This window comes from Vulpes vulpes, chromosome 2 (genome assembly GCF_048418805.1).
Source record: "Vulpes vulpes isolate BD-2025 chromosome 2, VulVul3, whole genome shotgun sequence".
Classification (NCBI taxonomy): domain Eukaryota; kingdom Metazoa; phylum Chordata; class Mammalia; order Carnivora; family Canidae; genus Vulpes; species Vulpes vulpes.
The window spans coordinates 135,355,297-135,374,100 of NC_132781.1; the positions used below are offsets into that span (position 1 = coordinate 135,355,297).

General features: G+C 34.9%; 1 protein-coding gene across 21 annotated transcripts in view; it reads left to right on the forward strand.

The window, feature by feature from the left end:
* Window positions 1–18,804, forward strand: part of ERBIN (erbb2 interacting protein) — a 220,639-nt gene that overhangs the window by 128,031 nt on the left and 73,804 nt on the right. For 11 of the 21 annotated variants that reach the window (XM_026019555.2, XM_072750032.1, XM_026019583.2 and 8 more), the window contains exons 1-3: window positions 8,739–8,878; window positions 13,181–13,378; window positions 16,342–16,459. In XM_026019555.2, the coding sequence (XP_025875340.2) occupies window positions 13,190–13,378; window positions 16,342–16,459 (307 nt within the window). In that variant the 5' untranslated portion in view covers window positions 8,739–8,878; window positions 13,181–13,189. Of the gene's footprint in view, window positions 1–8,737; window positions 8,879–13,180; window positions 13,379–16,341; window positions 16,460–18,804 lie in introns of those variants that run through there. The other 10 variants (XM_072750035.1, XM_072750031.1, XM_072750036.1 and 7 more) reach the window with 3 other exon arrangements.

An 18,804-nucleotide genomic window follows, 5' to 3' on the forward strand; every position in this document is an offset into this window, starting at 1 on the left:
TATTTCAGTGTGATTTTGATTTGTGTTTCCCTAATGACTGATAATGTTGAGTACCTTTTCATGTGTTTATTGACCATTAGTATATCTGGAGAAATGCTTCCTCAAATCCTTTACCTGTTTTTAAGTTTTTTGTTTTTTATTGTTGTAATAGTTCTTTATGTATTCTGGATACAATTCCCTTATCAGATATGTGATTTACAAATATTTTCTCTCATACTGTGGGTTGTCTTTTTCACTTGCTTGATAAGATTATTTTTTGAATTTTAATGGATTTTTCTAGTATTTTTTTCATGAATGTGGTGCAAATGTTTTTTTATTGAGTAAATATTCTGTTTCTAGGACTTTTGTTGAGAATGAATGTTGCCTTTTTAAAAATTCCTTATGGCATTGTCAAGAAGATCCATTTTACACCCTTTTCATCTGTGTGATGTACTGTTAATAGATTTTTTTTCTCTTAGCATTCCTAGAATTCATTTTCCATAGCTATGTTTAGTATTACTACTGTAATTTGAGTTTCTCCTACATAATTTAGGTTTAACTAACTATTTGGTTTTTTGAAGTATTCTCGAGTATAAATGTTATATTGATGCAGTATGCTAAATTTGATAATTGTTGATATCAGAATTATATTCAATTTGTAATAAGAATTGAGAATTTTCTCATATTTCTTATGAGCCCTAAATCTTGCAATCAAATTCCATTCCTTTTAAGTTTGCAAGCACTTAAGTGCTTGGTGTCTTTTAGAATAGTGATTTATTGGTAAACTCTTAAATTTCATCCATGATTTTCTATTTCCTGAGACTGTTTTATGATTTATATTTTATAGTAAGTCATGCAAAATTTAAACATTACTATATATTGAATTTAGTAATATATTTTTAAGACTTTTTTTGTTTTGTAATATAAAGATCTACATTTACTCCAAAGTACAGAAATAATGTTTTTTTAAAGATTATATTTATTTATTTGACAAAGTGAGAGAGCATAAGCAGGGGAGCAGTAGCAGGGGGAGAGGAAGAAGAAGGCTCCCCTCTGAGCAGAGAGCTCCATGAAGGGCTCCATCCCAGAATTCTGGGATCATGACCTGAGCTGAAGGCAGACTCTCAACTGACTGAGCCACCCAGGCATCCCAGAAATAATTTTTGTAAGATTTTATTTATTCATAGAGACACACAGAGAAAGAGAGAGGCAGGGAGAGAAGCAGGCTCCATACAGGAAGCCTCACATGGGACTCGATCCCGGGTCTCCAGGATCACCCCCCAGGCTGCAGGAGGCGCTAAACCGCTGCGCCACTGGGGCTGCCCCCAGAAATAATTTTTATATGTGCTATTCCTTTTTTTTTTTATTAAAATTTTTTATTTATTTATGATAGTCACACACACACACACACAGAGAGAGAGAGAGAGGCAGAGACATAGGCAGAGGGAGAAGCAGGCTCCATGCACCAGGAGCCCAACGTGGGATTCGATCCCGGGTCTCCAGGATTGCGCCCTGGGCCAAAGGCAGGCGCTAAACCGCTGCGCCACCCAGGGTTCCCTATATGTGCTATTCCCATTCTGATTCCTACTGATGTGTTTTGTATTGGTGCTCTTTTTTTTTTTTTTTTTTTTTTTTTTTAAATCTCTGCCTTACTCTTGCTCCCTCAGGTCATTTTCTGGACAGACTACCTGTACTTAAGTTCTTATCTGATCCTTTTCTTTTGGGAGAACCCAAACTAGGACAGGTATCTTTTGAGTACTTATTATTTAAAGAGTTGATAACATTTAAAGACTTAACTGTATGATCACCAAGGGTATGAATACGGAGAAGAGGACCAAAATCTGTGTTGTTGGTGACTATATGTGTTAAATGGTTGGCATGAAGAGGAGCAACTAGAAAAGGAGACTGGGGCATAATTAGTGGTGTAATAACAAAATTAGGAGCCTGTGATGTTTTGGAAACTAAGAAAATGTGGAAATAAGTAGGGGAATGATGCTTCTAATGAAACAGTTCAAGTGAGATGTGAGCTTAGAATTTATCTATTGAATTTGGCAATATGTGAGCCATTGATGAATTAAGAAGAATAGTTTCCATTGAAGTGATGGGGACAAAAGTGTGATTGGAGTGGATTTAAGAACAATTGATGAAATAATTGAAGACAGTGTACATAGACAACTTGTTTGGAATTTTATTGTATAGGAAAGCAGAGAAATAGATTGGTAGCTGGAGAAATTTCTTGAAAGAGAGATTTCTTTTCTAAAGATTTTATTTATTTATTTGAGAGAAAGCACCAGTTGAGGGAGAGGGAGAAGGAGAAACAGACTCTCTCCTGAGCAGAGAGCTCAGTGTGAGGCTTGATCCCAGGATTCTGGGATCATGACCTGAGCTAAAGGCAGATGCTTAACCCACTGAGCCACATGGGCGCCCCAAGAGAGGTTTTCTTCAGATAAATACGCACAAGTGGAATTGCTGGATCATATAACTGGATTTCTTTTCAGCGAGGGACCTCCACATTGTTTTACATAGTGGCTGCACCAGTTTACATTCTCTCTAAAAGTGCAGAAGGGTTCCTTTATCTCCACATCCTCAACAGTACTTGTTATTTCTTGTCTTTTTGATAATAGCCATTCTGAGTTGTGGGATGTGATATCTTATTATTGTTTTGATTTGCATTTCCCTGATGATTAGTGATGTTGAGCATCTTTTCATCTCTCTGTTGGCTACTTGTTATTTTTCTTTTAAGTGTCTATTCAGATTTTCTGCCCATTTTTAAATTGGATTTTTTTTGGTCATTAAATTGTATGAGTTCTTTAGATATTTTGAATAATAGTATTTTCTCCCATTCTGTAGGTTACCTTTTCCTTATGTTGATGGTTTCTTTTGCTGTACCAGAGGCTTTTTTATTATGACGTAGTACTACTTACTTATTTTTGTTTTTGGTGTCAGATTAAAAATCATTAACAAGACCTACCTGAAGAAGCTTACCCACCTGTATTTTCTTCTAGGAATTTTATGGTTTTAGGTCTTAGGTTTGTTGTCTTTTTTTTTCTTCCTTTTTTTTTTTTTAAGATTTTATTTATTTGAGAGATAGCACATACAAGCTGGAGAAGGGAGAGGGACAAGAGACTATGCTAAGTGTGGAGCATCATGCAAGGCTCAATCTCATAACCTTGAGATTATGGCCTGAGTTGAAATCAAGAGTTGGACCCTTTACCTACTGAGCACCCCTGGTGCCCCAGGTTCAAGCCTTTAATCTATTTTGAGTTAATTTTTGTGTATGGTGTAAGAACGTTGTCAAGTTTTATTCTTTTGCCTGACTCTAGTTTTCCCCCTATCATTAATTGAAGGGACTGCCCTTTACCTTACCCGTTGTGTTTGGGTAAAAATATTGACCGTATTTTTTGAAAAATGGCATTGGAATTTCGATAGAGATTGCATTGAATTTTTAGATTGCTCCAGGTAGTATGGGCATTTTACCTGTACTGATTCTTGCAGCTCATGAATATGAAATAATTTCTCATTTATTTGTATCTTCAGTTTCTTTCATTAATATCTTAGAATTTTCAATATGTAGATCTTTCATCTCCTTCATTAACTTTATTCCTAGGTATTTTGTTCTTTGATACAATTGTAAATGGGATTTTTAAAAATTTTTCTTTCCAATAATTTTTAAAAAGATTTTATTTATTTATACATGAGAGACAAAGAAAGAGAGAGGCAGAGACACAGGCAGAGGGAGAAGCAGGCTCCACGCAGGGAGCCTGATGGCGGGAATCGATCCCGGGACCTCAGGATCACGCCCTGGGCTGCAGGGAGGCGCTCAACCACTGAGCCACCCAGGCGTCCCAACTTTCTGATAATTTTTGATTAGTGAATAAAAATTAAACTGATTTTTGTATCCTGCAACTTTACCAAATTCAGTTATTAGTTTTAACAGTTTTTTTGATGGAGTCTTTAGTATTTTCTATATATACTATTATGTCATCTGTAAATAGTGACAGTTTTACTTTTTCCTTTCCAGTTTGTATGCCTTTTATTTATTTTTCTTGCCTATTTGCTCTGGTGGGGAGTTGATAGCTTCACTGGTGAATTCTAAGACGACTTAGTAACCTGTCCTTTTTTAAAAAACATCTGACAAAAATTCAACATCCAGTTATAAAAATTCTCAACAGAGTGGGTGTAGAAGAAACATATGTCAATATAGTAAAAGCCATATATGACAGGCTTACAGTTAGCATCCTCCTCACTGGTGAAAAGCTGAGAGCCTTTCTTCTAAGATCAGGAACAACACAGGGATGCCCCCTCTTGCCACTTTTATTCACTAAAGTATATTTTACATTGTCATTGCTATTGGTTACATGGACGGATACAGTTTCCAAACTGTAAGGGTCTGTCCCTTTCTTTATGTAAATAATCTTATGTAAGACGGAAATTTATGCAAATGTGGCACTCCTTAGTAACTTCAGTATGTATGCCTACAACTTTATTCAACACTAACATTTTTGTAAAACATGTTTAGACTAACAATGGTTTGTTATAAAAGTTGGATTAGTAGTGCAAATATTGAAGAAACTCTCAGCTTTCTACTGGATTAGAATCAGGCCAGTAGGGTTCAGACATTGATGTTAGTCTTACAGCTCTAAGTATGGAACTATCTCTTTGTTGCTGTATATGTTATAGGCATAGCACATTTTGTATATTCAGTTATTGATTTTTGTCCTTCAGGACCCAATGCTCTTGTATAGCATTTATAATTTTTTTCATTGTACAAATTTCTTACCTTTTTAAAAAAATTTATTCATGAGAGAGACAGAAACACAGGCAGAGAAGCCCGGGTGGCTCAGCAGTTTAGCGCCGCCTTCAGCCCAGGGTGTGATCCTGGAGACCCGGGATTGAGTCCCACTTCGGGCTCCTTGCATGGAGCCTGCTTCTCCCTCTGCCTGTGTCTCTGCCTCTCTCTGTGTCTCTCATGAATAAATAAACAAAACCTTAAAAAAAAAAAAAAGAAAGAAACACAGGCAGAGGGAGAAGCAGGCTCCCTACAGGGAGCCTGATGTGGAACTCAATCCCAGGACCCCGGGATCACGACCTGAGCCAAAGGCAGATGCTCCACCACTGAGCCACCCAAGCGTCCCAATTTCTGACCTTTCTATATATATATTTTTTTCATATCCATATTTTCATTATTGATTATTCATTTACTTACCTGTAATGGGTTAATAGTGTCCATTAAATGCCTCAGTACTAAGGACAGGTATAGTGAATATAGATTAACAAACACCAGGATAGCCATAATCAAACTAAAATGATCTTATATAACCACTGACTGCTCATAGCTGTGAGCATGCCTGATGATCCTTTGTTGTACATTTTAGCTTTTGAACTCATTTAGAAAGATTGCTCCAACAATAAAATCTCTCTCAAATCTAGTCAGGTTTATCATATGATCTCTTTAAATCGATGGGGAAGTATAACATACTGTATTTTAAAAACCTTTATAGTGACTTCACTTTTCACTTTATAGTAATACCCAAGCTGAGAGTCTTGTCAGAATAATGGTAGAGAATTAGGAGGGAGGAAAGATGGTGGTTTGAACACAGATGAAATAAGATTGACCATGTGCTGATTATCGTCGAGAATGTTGCACAAAAAGAATTACATCAGCACTTTAAGATAGAGAATCTTGAGTTTTCTATCTAATCTCCAAAATAAGAATCTCCAGAAGGATGCATGGGTGGCTCAGTCGGTTAAGTGTCAGACTATTTCAGCTCAGGTTGTGATCTCTGAATCATGAGATTGAGACCTGCGCTGGGCTCCACATTTAGTGCAGAGTTCTGCTGGTCCTCTCCCTCTGCTCCTCCCCTCACTCACATGCTTATTCACCTCTCTCTCCCTCTCTCTCTCACAAATTAATTAATTAATTAATAAAATCTTGCAAAAAGAGTCTCTAGAAAGAAGGCACAGTGATCTCTTTCTATATATTTTTAAAGATTTTATTTATTCATGAGAGACACAGAGAGAGGCAGAGACACAGGCAGAGGGAGAAGCAGGCTCCCTGCAAGAAGCCCGATATGGGACTTGATCCCGGGACCGGGATCATGCCCAGAGTCAAAGGCTGATAACTGCTGAGCCACCCAGGCGTTCCCAGTAATCTATATTTTTGAGAAATAACCTATATGAGTTTTATTTAGCTAGTCATACTATTGCACGCAAGGTGTGTTTTGTTTTGTTTTCCTCCTTATGAGCAGCTTTTTTATTGGTGGGACATCTTGCTAGGACAATCTATGAGTTGTTGCCCAAATCTCTTTATGGAAATTTACCAATGGGCTCTTCTAACTAGATTATCCCTATCTGCTTACAAATCAAATGTTGTAACACTTGATTCACATTATACTCTTGCTACTGCTCCGTTTTTCTAATGTCCTTTGTAGCCAAATTATCTGAGTTGTCTGAATTTGCTGTCAGGTTATCATCCTCTTTCTTCTTGAATCACCTCCAAATTTTGTTTAGTTTCTACCCCTCCACATTAAATGATCTTGTCAAGATAATCAGTGATCTTTTTTTACACATTGGTAATTCTAAATTCTCTTTAACATAGTTAATAACTTCTTCCTCCTTGAAATATTTTCACTTTGCTTTTATGATATATCACTTTTTTTTTTTTGACTCACTGTCTCTCTTCAATGTCCTTGCTGGTTCCATCTTTACTTTCTTATCTCTTATTTTTGTAACATCCCAGGGCTCAGTCATTGAACCTGTTCTTTTTTGTGTCCATGCTCATGCTCTTGATGCTTTCATGTAATTTCCTTGCTTTAAATATCATTTCTAAGCAGATGACTTCCAAATTTATATCCTCAGCTTGGATCTGTCCCCATATCTCTGAATGCCCATATTCAACTGCACACTAAAGATCCTACATCTTTCAGGTATTTTAAACTAACATTTCTAAACACAAGGTTCACATCTCTCTTCTCTCCAACCTGGTCTTCCATAGCCATATTCCATTTCAGCTTATTGACAATTCCATTTTACCAGATTATCACATTTGTAGGAGTATGTTGAATGACAAATTTAGTGACCATCTTTGCTTGCTATACACAGAGGTATTTTTTGTGGCATGTACTTTATGTAGAATTTGTGGGGAAGGTTAAACAACTCAGCAGTACTAAACCATTTGGCACAGAGAAAAATAGCCCAATAAATTTAGGATAACTAAAATTTTGAAACACAAACTTAGTAGCATTACGAATTTTTAAGAAAAAGATTATGATGTATTTATGTATTTCTTAATGTTCCTGTTTTGGGTTTGGGTTTAGGCTATTGTACTTTGTAATGTGTCAGCTCTAGGTACAGGAAGCTTTGCGATGGTTTAAATTAATTGGTGGGGGGGGGGGGGGGGGTAGCTTTCTTACATACCAAGAAATCCAGAAAAAGGCAGTAGTTTAACATGGTCCATTTCCAAAAAGAAGAGAAAAGTCCATTTCCTCAGCACTGCTATTAGAGACCCCCAGATTGTTTTGTTTCTCTTCTTTGTCAGCCTTCTTGTTTTTTAATACTAAGACTTGTTGACTCATGATCATAGGATTGTTGTTGCCTCAGTAGACATGTTTATATCTATCCCTAGATAAGGAGCACAAATATTTGCCTATAACCAACCCCATTCCATTCTCAAAGCAGACTTCATATGTCACTGATCTCAACTGTGTCCTCCGACCCCTGTCCATCCATCTTGAAAGGATCTATTGTGGATATTTAGCTAAGTTCATTACTACCCCAAATAAAGTAAAATTTCTGTAAAGGGAGGAATAGAATCTGAGCGTCTATTACTATTGTCTGCTTTATAGAACCATCAGAAACTACTGAATATAGGGGTGCCTGGGTGGCTTCGTTGGTTAAGTGTTCAACTTCTGGTTTTGGCTCAGGTCATGATCTTGAGATCATGAGATCGAGTCCTGAATCATGCTCTTCGCTCAGTGCAGAGTCTGCTTCAGATTCTCTCCCTCTCTCCCTCTCTCTCTCTCTCTCTCTCTCTCTCTCTTCCCCGTCTCCCTGCCAACTCTCACTTGTGTGCTCCCTCTCTCAAATACATACATACATACATAAGAAAGATTTTATTTATTTATTCATGAGAGACACACAGAGAGAGGCAGAGTCATAGGCAGAGGGAGAGGCCAACTCCTTGTGGGGAGCCTGATGTGGGACTCCATCCCAGGACCCCGGGATCATGACCTGAGCCCAAGGCAGATGCTCAACCACTGAGCCACTCAAGCATACCTAAAGAAAATATTTTTTGAAAAACTATTAAATTTAATACAATTGGTGATTTGAATTTATTTGTTTGGAAAAACCTTATTCTTTCTCAGTAGTTTCAAATAAATGGGATTTTAGTGGTAGTTGGGTATTTATTATTTGATACAGATGAGGGCTTACCATAGTTTAAAAATTATTAAAAACAATCCAGTGACTGATTAAGAATCTAGCTATGTATTTAAAGGTTAGCAAATTTGTGTGTTTAATACTAGTGAATTTTTTAGTATTATAATTTACATTTTGATGCAAATAAGAATTTAGAAGAGATGATCTTTAAAGCCATAAAGATCTCTTTTTATTTATTTATGTTTGTTTATTTATTTATTTTCAAAGATTTTATTTATTCATGAGAGATATACTGAGACAGAGACACAGGCAGAGGGAGAAGCAGGCTCCATGCAGGGAGCCCAATGTGGGACTCGATCCTGGGACTCCAGGATCACGCTCTGAGCCAAAGGCAGACCCTCAACTGCTGAGCCACTCAGGTGTCCCAAGATCTCTTTTTATTGTTAATTTTGTTTCTTTATTTTGGTTTCCACAGAATGTTGGCTCAATTAAGAAACATCAGGGAGATAAATTCAACCCAGTGGTAAGTAGCTTTAATTTGTTTTGTTACAAAGTGTTTGGCTTGTTGTTATGCCTTTTTTTTCTTGGTTAGCTTTTCTTTCTCCATTTGATTTGAATATTTTTATGTCTCCCTTGTTAAGTCCGGTTTATAAAGTGGCTCTTAGTTATCATAACACTAAAATTCTAATGACTGTTCCCATGTTGATCACTTCCTTTTGAAAACAGGCCAGGCTTTCTTCCTCTGGTTTACTTCCTTTTAGTATTGTATAAGGGAGGCTCTTTTTGGTTGTTAGTACTCATTTATTTCTCTTTCATATGATATTTTCCTCCCATTCCCTCAGTAATGAAGTTCCCCCTCCTTTCTTAGCAATCAGCAGTTTTAATCTGCTATAAATTAGAGTTCATTTTTGTATGGGTTGTAGGCCACTGAATTCAATCTGAGATCTAAAACTGCTCTCTTCATAGCCTCTGTCCACAGGAAATTTTTACTTGAGATGTAAATTGTTTCCTAGAGCATCTAATTTCCTTTTTAAAGTCATAGTCTCTTCTTAGAAGTTGTAAAACTTCTGACCACCGTCATGTTTTACCTTCATTAACAATTACTCTGACTTATAAATTGCCTTATGCTTCATGTGTGCTGCACAGGTGATATCTAAGATACACTCTTTTTAATTACATATATTTGGTCATAAACTTTTCATGCCCTTTATTCTCAGCTAGCAGTTATACTCTCAAATCCATTATAATTTCAGGAATTTTTAGGCCATATCTTACAAGTTCTTTGGTACTATCATATAAATATAAGCATGCAATATTTATAATTTGATAAACAGAATATTTTCAAACATCAAACCAACACTGTCCCACAGAACTTTCTGCACTGATAGAAATAATGTTCTCTGTCTTCTGTTACTGAGTACAGTAGCCACTAGCCATGCATTTGGCTGTTGAGCTTTTAAAATGTGCTTAGTGTGACTGAGAAACTAGATTTTTAATTTTATTTAATTTAACTTGAATTTTAAGTTAAAAATGGTTAAGATGGCCACATGACTAATGGCTACCATGTTGGAAAGAGCAGATTGAGTTCCGCATTGTTCTTAAGTGTCCTCTTAACTTGTTATCAGTTTAAATCTAAAATCTCTTGAGCAGAAATTTCATACTCATTTTTGGAATCTTTTAATTTGGGGATCTCATAAACACACAGGTATAAGCTAAATTCCCCTGTAGCAATGAAATTTTTTTTTTTTAAGATTTTATTTATTTATTCATGAGAGAGAGAGTCAGAGACACAGGCAGAGGGAGAAGCAGGCTCCATGCAGGGAGCCCGATGTGGGAGTCGATCCCGGGTCTCCAGGATCATGCCCTGGGCTGAAGGTGGCGCTAAACTGCTGAGCCACCCAAGCTGCCCTGAAATTCTTATTAGATCAACAAAACTGCTCATTCTTACCAGTAAAACTATATTCTTAATAAGCATTCAGTAAACTTTTCTGGATATTTCTTTGTTGATAAAGTTTTTTTGTTTTTATTGAAGTATAATGGACCTAACTATATTAATTTCAGGTGTACAGTATAACAGTGATTTGATATATGCATATATTGCTAAATGTCCACCAAAATCTAACATCTATCACCATATATAGTTATACATTTTTTTTCTTGCTATGAGAGAACTTTTAAGATCTACTCTCATAGCAATTTTCAAATATACAGAACATTATTATTATTAACTATAATCACCATGCTATATATTACATTCCCATGAGGCAATTTCATATAGAAACTTTTATATTTGACATCATAGTGTAGGGGAAGAAACATTTTCCTTGGCCCTTTTAGGGTCTTTGGCTAGGTCTGAAAACTAACTTCACAAAGACAGTTTAATAAGAGAAAGCATGCAAATTTATTTAATACAAGTTTTTAAGTGGCAGAGGAGCTTTTATAAAGAGTAAGGACATAAAGAAACCATTAAAACTTCGTATTTTTATGCTAGGTTTGATGAAGAGTGTAACTTGCATAGAAAAGTATGATAAGTCAGAGTATGAGGTTTAATGTAGTAAACTGGGGGAAGTTTAATAAAGCCCATTTGTTAGGATTCGTCTCCATTCTTTAGAGATTAGACTGGTTTTTTCCTCCAGGTATAAGGAAGGCACTTCTCACATGAGGACTTTATGACCTATTTCATTGGATAAGTGCAAAGGGAGGACATGCAAAGGGAGCAACATGACCTTCCTGCTTCTGTTGTTTTCTCACATTCCTTAAGTTGAAAGAACTCAATATGTCATGGTACCGTACTTTGGAGTGGTGTGTTCTGAATCTGATCAGTATTTTATTTTTTGTAAACTCTAAAGGAGAAGTGCCTAGTAAAGATCTATTGATATTTTATTCATTTTGAGAATATGATTTTACATGTATCATTATTTAGGAGCAGTGTAATGCAGTAAGAGCAAAGAATCAGTTTCTTTATGGAAAAATAGGGATAATAGTACATGTCTTAGATATATGAGGATGAAATGAGAATATACATGTATTTTATCTAAAGAACTTAGCACAGTACCTGGCACATGGTGATTGACCAAGAATAGTTATATTTTTAAAAGATTGCAAGAGAAATGCTTAGTTGTCAAACACTTTAAGAATATCACATAATTTGAAATAGAACAGTTGGAAGCAGTACTGTGTAGAGCCATATTGAAGCCTGAGGCAAAAGAAAAACATTAGTAATACCAATCTTGTTTTTAATTTAAGTATTAGTCATTTTGTTCATAAAAGGATTATTTTTCAGTGATTTTTAATTTAAAAGGCAATGCAGTAAAATATTTAATTTGATTAGTGAGTTTTTTCGGTGCTTCATTCTATTTTGTGCTTGAGACCATTTCCCTCATTGGTTTCAACCTAGTCTTGGCCCTGGTTAGAAGTATTCTATTACTCTAAGAGTCTTCTGGCTTAAAGCAAGAATTCCTATTTTACAAAGAGTTCTTAACTTGATTAACAGTCATTCTTATTTATTGAAGTAGGCTTTTTTTTTGGTAGTATAATCTTAGACTAGTTGGAATTAATCTGTGGATATGTAAGTTAAAATTAGCCAATTTTAAGTAGCATTGTTGCTTAACCAACATTAACCAACCAGTGGCTCAGTTGGTTAAGTGTCAGCCTTTGGCTCAGGTAATGATCCTAGGATCCTGGGATTGAGCCCTGCATTGGTCCCCCTGCTCAGTGGGGAGTCTGCTTCTTCCTCTCCCTCTGCGGCTCCTCCTGCTTGTGCGCTCTCTCTCTCTCTCTCTATCAAATAAAAACATAATCTAAAAAATAAATAAATAAACCTGGAGACTTTTCACTAATTTCCCCCATTTAACTTGAAACAAATCTGTATATATACTTTATTAAGTTTATTCTCTAGTGTGTAACGTTACACAAAAAGAGGGTCTATAAGCTCTTTAGAAAAATGAAAAGAGGGCAGCCCGGGTGGCTCAGCGGTTTAGTGCCGCCTTCAGCCCAGGGCATGATCCTGGAGACCCGGGATCGAGTCCCACATCGGGCTCCCTGCATGGAGCCTGCTTCTCTCTCTGCCTGTGTCTCTCCCTCTCTCTCTACCTCTCTCTGTGTCTCTCATGAAGAAATAAATAAAATCTTAAAAAAAAAAAGAGAGCCTTGGAAAGTTAAAGGAGTGATTGATTCTGATGGCTCATTAAGGAAGACCTGAAAATATCTTTGCAGTCCCACTTCCTACTCAAAACTCTGTAGTCAAAGTCTACAGAGTAGACTTATTTTATTTTTAAAATAAATAAAATTTATTTTATTAGAGTAAGTGAGAGAGAGCATAAGAAGGGGAGGGGTAGAGAGAGGGACAAGCAGACCCCTTGATGAACAGGGAGCTTGATGTGGGGCTCGATCCCAGGACCCTGGGATCATGACATGAGCTAAAGGCAGATGTTTAACCAACTGAACCTCCCAGGCACCTCCAAATTCTTAATAAAAAATATAGCTCTTACCCAGGAATTAAGGAAATATCTTTGTTATATTAGGGTTTTCTAGTTGAAAATAACCAAGACTCATGAAGCATGGGTCTTAAAGAAGCACATAAATAGCTATTTAGTGGGTCATTTTTTTAATAGTACAAAAGTACTTGAGTTTCATTTGAAATTCAGTATATATAAATTTACATAAATTTTGACAAGTAAACAATGTTAAATGTATTCCATTGGATGTGTGTAAAGAAAGAGGTACCTGTCTTGATATATAGATTGCGATGAATTGGAATTTTTTTTTGAAAAATTATTGGTTATAATATGTTTTAACTGAATTTACTTTTATTTGAATATTGCAGTGTCTAAAAATGACTACAAAACGAAGTTTGTTTGTGCGGTTGGTACCATGTCGTTGTCTACGAGGGGAAGAGGAGACTGTCACTACTCTTGATTATTCTCATTGCAGTTTGGAACAGGTTCCCAAAGAGATTTTTACTTTTGAGAAAACTTTGGAGGAGCTCTATTTAGATGCTAATCAGATTGAAGAGCTTCCAAAGGTATGTTAATACTGTGTTTTAAGAATTGCTGTTGGTTATTTTTACGCAAGAAATATGATATCCCCAATGTTGCCATAATGCTATCAATGTATTTGTGTTTCCTTTTTTTTTTTTTTTGGTTGGTTCAATTTTATCTTGAGATATGTAGCAGAGTTCAAAAAAAATTTTTTTTAAGATTTATTTATTTATTTGCGAGAGGGAAAGCGTGTGTACTTGCGGATGAACAGGAGGTAGGGCAGAGGGAGAGGGAGAAAGAATCTCAAGTAGATTCCATACTGACCGTGGAGCCCTGCATGGGGCTGTCTCAGGACCCTGAGATCCTGACCTGAACCAAAACCAAGAGTTGGACACTTAACTACTCTACCACACAGGTGCCCCCCAAATTTTTATTTTATTTTAATTTTTTTTTAAGATTTTTATTTATTCATTCATGAAAGACACATAAAGAGAGACAGAGACACAGGCAGAGGGAGAAGCAGGCTTCATGCAGGGAGCCCAATGTGGGACTCAATCTCAGATTTGATCCCGGGACCCAGGATCACGCCCTGGGCTGAAGGCAAACGCTCAACTGCTGAGCCACCCAGGCATCCCACCCCCAAATTTTTAAAATACAATTTTAACCTTTATCTCTTCAAGTTAATTGCTTGAATATTTGAGAAAGTAAGTTAAAATTTTGTATTTAATTTCTGTTTTTTAGTGCCATTTTGGTAGGTAAGACTATACAATTTCTGCAGCCAGTAGATTTAGCTAGACAAAAATAGAAATTTTTTCTTCTAGTTTTTGTGAGATGTTGGTCTACATTATTGTAATTGAGAATAAATTATCCTTTCGGTTGTCACATAATAATTGTGTTATTAAGCAGGTTTTTAGAGGTAGTGTTCTATTTGCCCCCATTTCAGTTTGTTTGAAAAGATTTTATAGAGGACTTAACATTTTTGAAATGTAAAAACAACTAGAGAAAGTTGTTTTGTTGCCATGAAACATCCTCTCACATTATCAGTTTGTTAAAATTTTTCATGGCTACTTTTTTTTTCTTAAGTCCCAATCCCCTTCATTCTCAACTCACTTCCTTGTTTATTGTGGAAAAACTGCAGTAGCTCCCCCCCCCCCAATTTTTATTTAAATTCTAGTTAGTTAACAGCTAGTGTAATATTGGTTTCAGAAGTAGAATTTAGTGATTGATCACTTATGTATAATACCCAGTGTTTAACATGAGAAGTATCCTCCTTAATACCCACCTCCCCTTTAGCTACCCTCAGTTTGTACAGTAGTTTTAATTTGTTAGAATGTTTTTCTACCCTAACATTAGTGTTTATCAAAACTGGATGGAGATGTGTTCGTGGATCATAAATACGTGTGGCATTTCCAAAAAAACAAACTGAATTGCACTGGTGGATTTAGAAAATAAAAACAGAGGACACCCAGTTAAATTATCATTTTTAGATGAACAATGAATATTTTTTTAGTATAAGTGTGTTTTATGCAGTAAATAGGACATACTTCTAAAAATTCTTCCTTGTTTACTTCAAATCCAAATTTAATCAAGCATTCTGTATTTCATCTGGCAATCCTAACTAGAATAGAATAGAAAGTACAGTGTGTTGCACGTGTCCATTCTTGCATGAAATATTTGTGTTAAATTTCTGTGTGTCTATACATACTGTATGGCAGTGCTTTGAAAAAGGCTTTTTCTTTGGTAGCTAGTAATAATAACATTTGTTTTTTGTTTTTGTTTTTTTTTTAACAAAAACATTTGGAAAGCCAATGCCATTCAAGGTTTTCTTAGTAAGAAATTGTATATGGCTATGGATAAAATATTAAAGATGGTGGGTTGCATGTTTATGAATTACTTTCCTAGGTTGTAATAAGGTACTTTGTAATTTACTCTTTCCTTACATATTGTTCTTTAGAAAGTAATTTATCTTACTTAGATTGTTCTGGAGAACTTGGAAGTCTGAGATTAGTACCTTTTTTGTAATAAGCAATAATAGTAGGATCTCAGCCTGGTGATTGGGTGGAAAAGAGAGTGTGATTTTGCTGTGATAGTGCAGATAACTGAATCACTTACACTACTTTCAGTTTTTGAAAGAACGCTCTTCTTAAATAGGGCTTATGCAGTGTCATCCTGATAACAGCTTTTTGTTTGGTTTTCTAAACACTTTCCTTTTTATGAGCAGTTTCAGATTCACAGCAAAATTGAAATTTCTCATATATACCTACACTGTTGTCAACATCCTCTGTCACAGTGGTACTTACATTAAAGTTGTTGAATCTATGTTGAAAAATTAACATCACCTGAAGTCCATAGTTTATAGTACGTTTCACACTTGGTGTTGTACATTGTATGTCTGGACAAATGTATGAAACGTATCCTTGATTATGGTATTATACAGAGTATTTTCATTGCCCTAAAAATTCTCTGTGCTCCATACAGTTTTTTGGTATGGAATGTAGAAGCGACCCATTTACTTACACTTTTGGTTAATGTATTTTATAAGTATATTTCATGCTTCTGATTTTAGCATAACAATATATTCGTTCCTTTTTTTTTTTCATCCCAAATCAGAATTATGTATTTTGAGTCATTTTAAGTCAGTTGTACTTATTTGGGTTTAATTTATGTAAATTTTCATTTTGAAATAAGGATGCTTGAAATAGACGTTTCAAAGTTTGCCATATTTAATAATTACTTATTTTTTACTACTTTAACAAAGAATACAACCATAGAGTTATTCTTACTGAGTGCATTTTCCTCAGGGCAGAAGTACGAGGATGTAATGATTGAGTAGTTCAATTCTGTTCAGATACATAATGGCATGAAACAATAAGAAATCTTTCCTGGTATTTATGTGGGTATAAATCATTCAATTTAACATACTAATAATATTTATTTGTATAAAGGTTAATAAATGAAATGTTTAAGGAAACTTAATCAAAAATCCTTTTTTCCCTTGTTTCATTAGCAACTTTTTAACTGTCAGTCTCTACACAAACTGAGTTTGCCAGACAATGATTTAACAACATTACCAGCATCTATTGCAAATCTCATTAATCTCAGGGAACTGGATGTCAGCAAGAATGGTAAGATTTTTTTCCCCTGGCTTTCTGTACTTAGGAACATGTTATTTTATTAAAATTTCTATTGTGTGTTAACAAACAAAAATACAAATACAAATTTAAAATGTGTTACCGTTTAGCTTTCATATATATAAAGCTTATAAATATGATAGTTTAAGGCAATATGGAGATAGATGTAAAAACTTTAAAATGATCTTTAAGATGCTGTGGATACATGCATGCATGTATTTACTTATGTATCCTTAAATTTATATATTTATATATATCCATTGTCCTGTTGTTTGTGATGATGAGAAACTATTAACAACTGTAGAGCTCACTGTTGATTACACTATTTAATATAGCCATAGAGAGAAATCTAATGGAGCTCCATCAGTACTGGCATGCAGTATTTATGGTATGGTGTTAAAGGTAAAAAAAAGTGCAATATTATAAATCAATTGAATATCATTGAATATTTATTGAAAGACCACCTTTTTTCAAGTTCTGTATTAGGACCTAGGATTACAATTAATGATGAGAAATAAAAGGACGTAGTCACTGTTCTCTTGCTGTATATAGTCTTGGTTTAGTTTGATATACACTTATTTCATTGTAGAAGATTCCAAAATGTTAAGTGCTTACCTGGTCCAATAGAGAGAGAAGTAAATACTTGAAAATTTTAGAATGAATGCATATTTCTTACGTAATTACAAAAAAAATCACAAGAGTCAATATTTAAATGGCCTGCTAAAAGATAAGACTTCAACAAACACTAAATACTAAGTCATATTCAAAGAATTCTTTATAATGTTTGGAAAAAACTTTATGAACAAGTCCCCAGAATTTAGTGCAGTAGCACCAGTAAATGTTTAGCAGTCGTTCCATACCTCTGGGTTGCAAAGTTTCTCTTTGTCTTGATGGTATGAACATAAAAAAGTGATCTTTCTATCATATTAATTCTACATTTTAGGACTTACAAAAACCACTTTAAGACTGATTGAAAGAATTATCCTCTTTTCACAACCAGCAGTTCACTTTCAATGAATTAGCAACTGTATCTACTCATTTCCATAAAAAAATTAAAATATATATTTATTGCATGCCTTCATTTAATAAACCCTAATTATTTTAGTTGTGGGCAATCCATATCAAATAATTGCACATTTTGTAGGAAGGTCATCAATTTAATACTTCTATTTTAGGGATTAAATCTTTTTTAAGGAGGTATAATGTGTTCACATTCATTCTATGTTCAGGGGAAGGTTATAGCAGTTAGTGCTATAGTGGGTTTTAGTTGTTAATAGCTTATAAATTTTAAGTTTAAAACTTGTAATTTTTAAAACTTCTATTGAAATATTTGACTTTCAGTTTAGAATTTTTCTGTTATTTGGGGGCACCTGGGTTGCTCAGTTGGTGGACCGGAATCCCACTCTTAATCTTAGGTGTTGGTCTCATTTTGATCTCAGGGTTGTGAGTTTAAGCCCCATGTTGGGCATGGAGCCACTTAAATTTGTTTTTCCTGTGATATGAGAAATTTGTGTTTTAAATAAAAAATTTAGAATTTAGTAGCTACTTAGATTGGATTCATGTATGTCCTGTTTTTCTCCAACTTATTTTGAAAATTTCATAGCCAGATTAGAAGCCTATGGAAAAATTCACAGAACACTCAAGGATTCACCCACTGTTAGCATTTTACCATATTTGCTTACTTTCTCTTCTAAAAATATATATGAATTTAAATATGTTGTGGAGAAAAGACATTGTTGCTTATATAAAATTTCTATTTAGTAAACCTATTTAAAATTTTAAGTTGCAGACATGAACTTTACCTTTAAATATAGAAGCATTTCCCAAGAACAAGGAAATCCTTACACATAACCACAGTATCATGATCACTTTCAAGAAATTTGACATTACATTTTCCCTGTTGCCTAAAAGTGCCCATTTCAGCTATTTGCCCCCCGTTAAAGATCACATAGCATTCAGTTGTGTCTCTTCAATCTTTTAAAATCAGGAACAGTTTGCCCATCTTTTTGTGTTTATAACTTTGCCATTTTGAAGAGTTCAGGTCAGTTGATTTTTAATTTGTGTGACTTTTCCCCTCATGATTTTATTTAGGTTAAGTAGATTTCCTCAGCTTGGAACTTCTCTTGAAGGACAGTTTGAAATGAGTTTCCATTCCCCCTGCTTTAGTAGAGTGACAAGTATTGCTTAATAAATTTTAAAGTAATGAACTTAATCCATTGCCATTGTAGCTTTCCATAGTATTGAAATACTATGGAAACACTCCAATAGTATGGTAATACTCCATAGTATTACCAAATGATAGAACTGTGTGACGTTGGAAGTCATCACATTGAACCTTC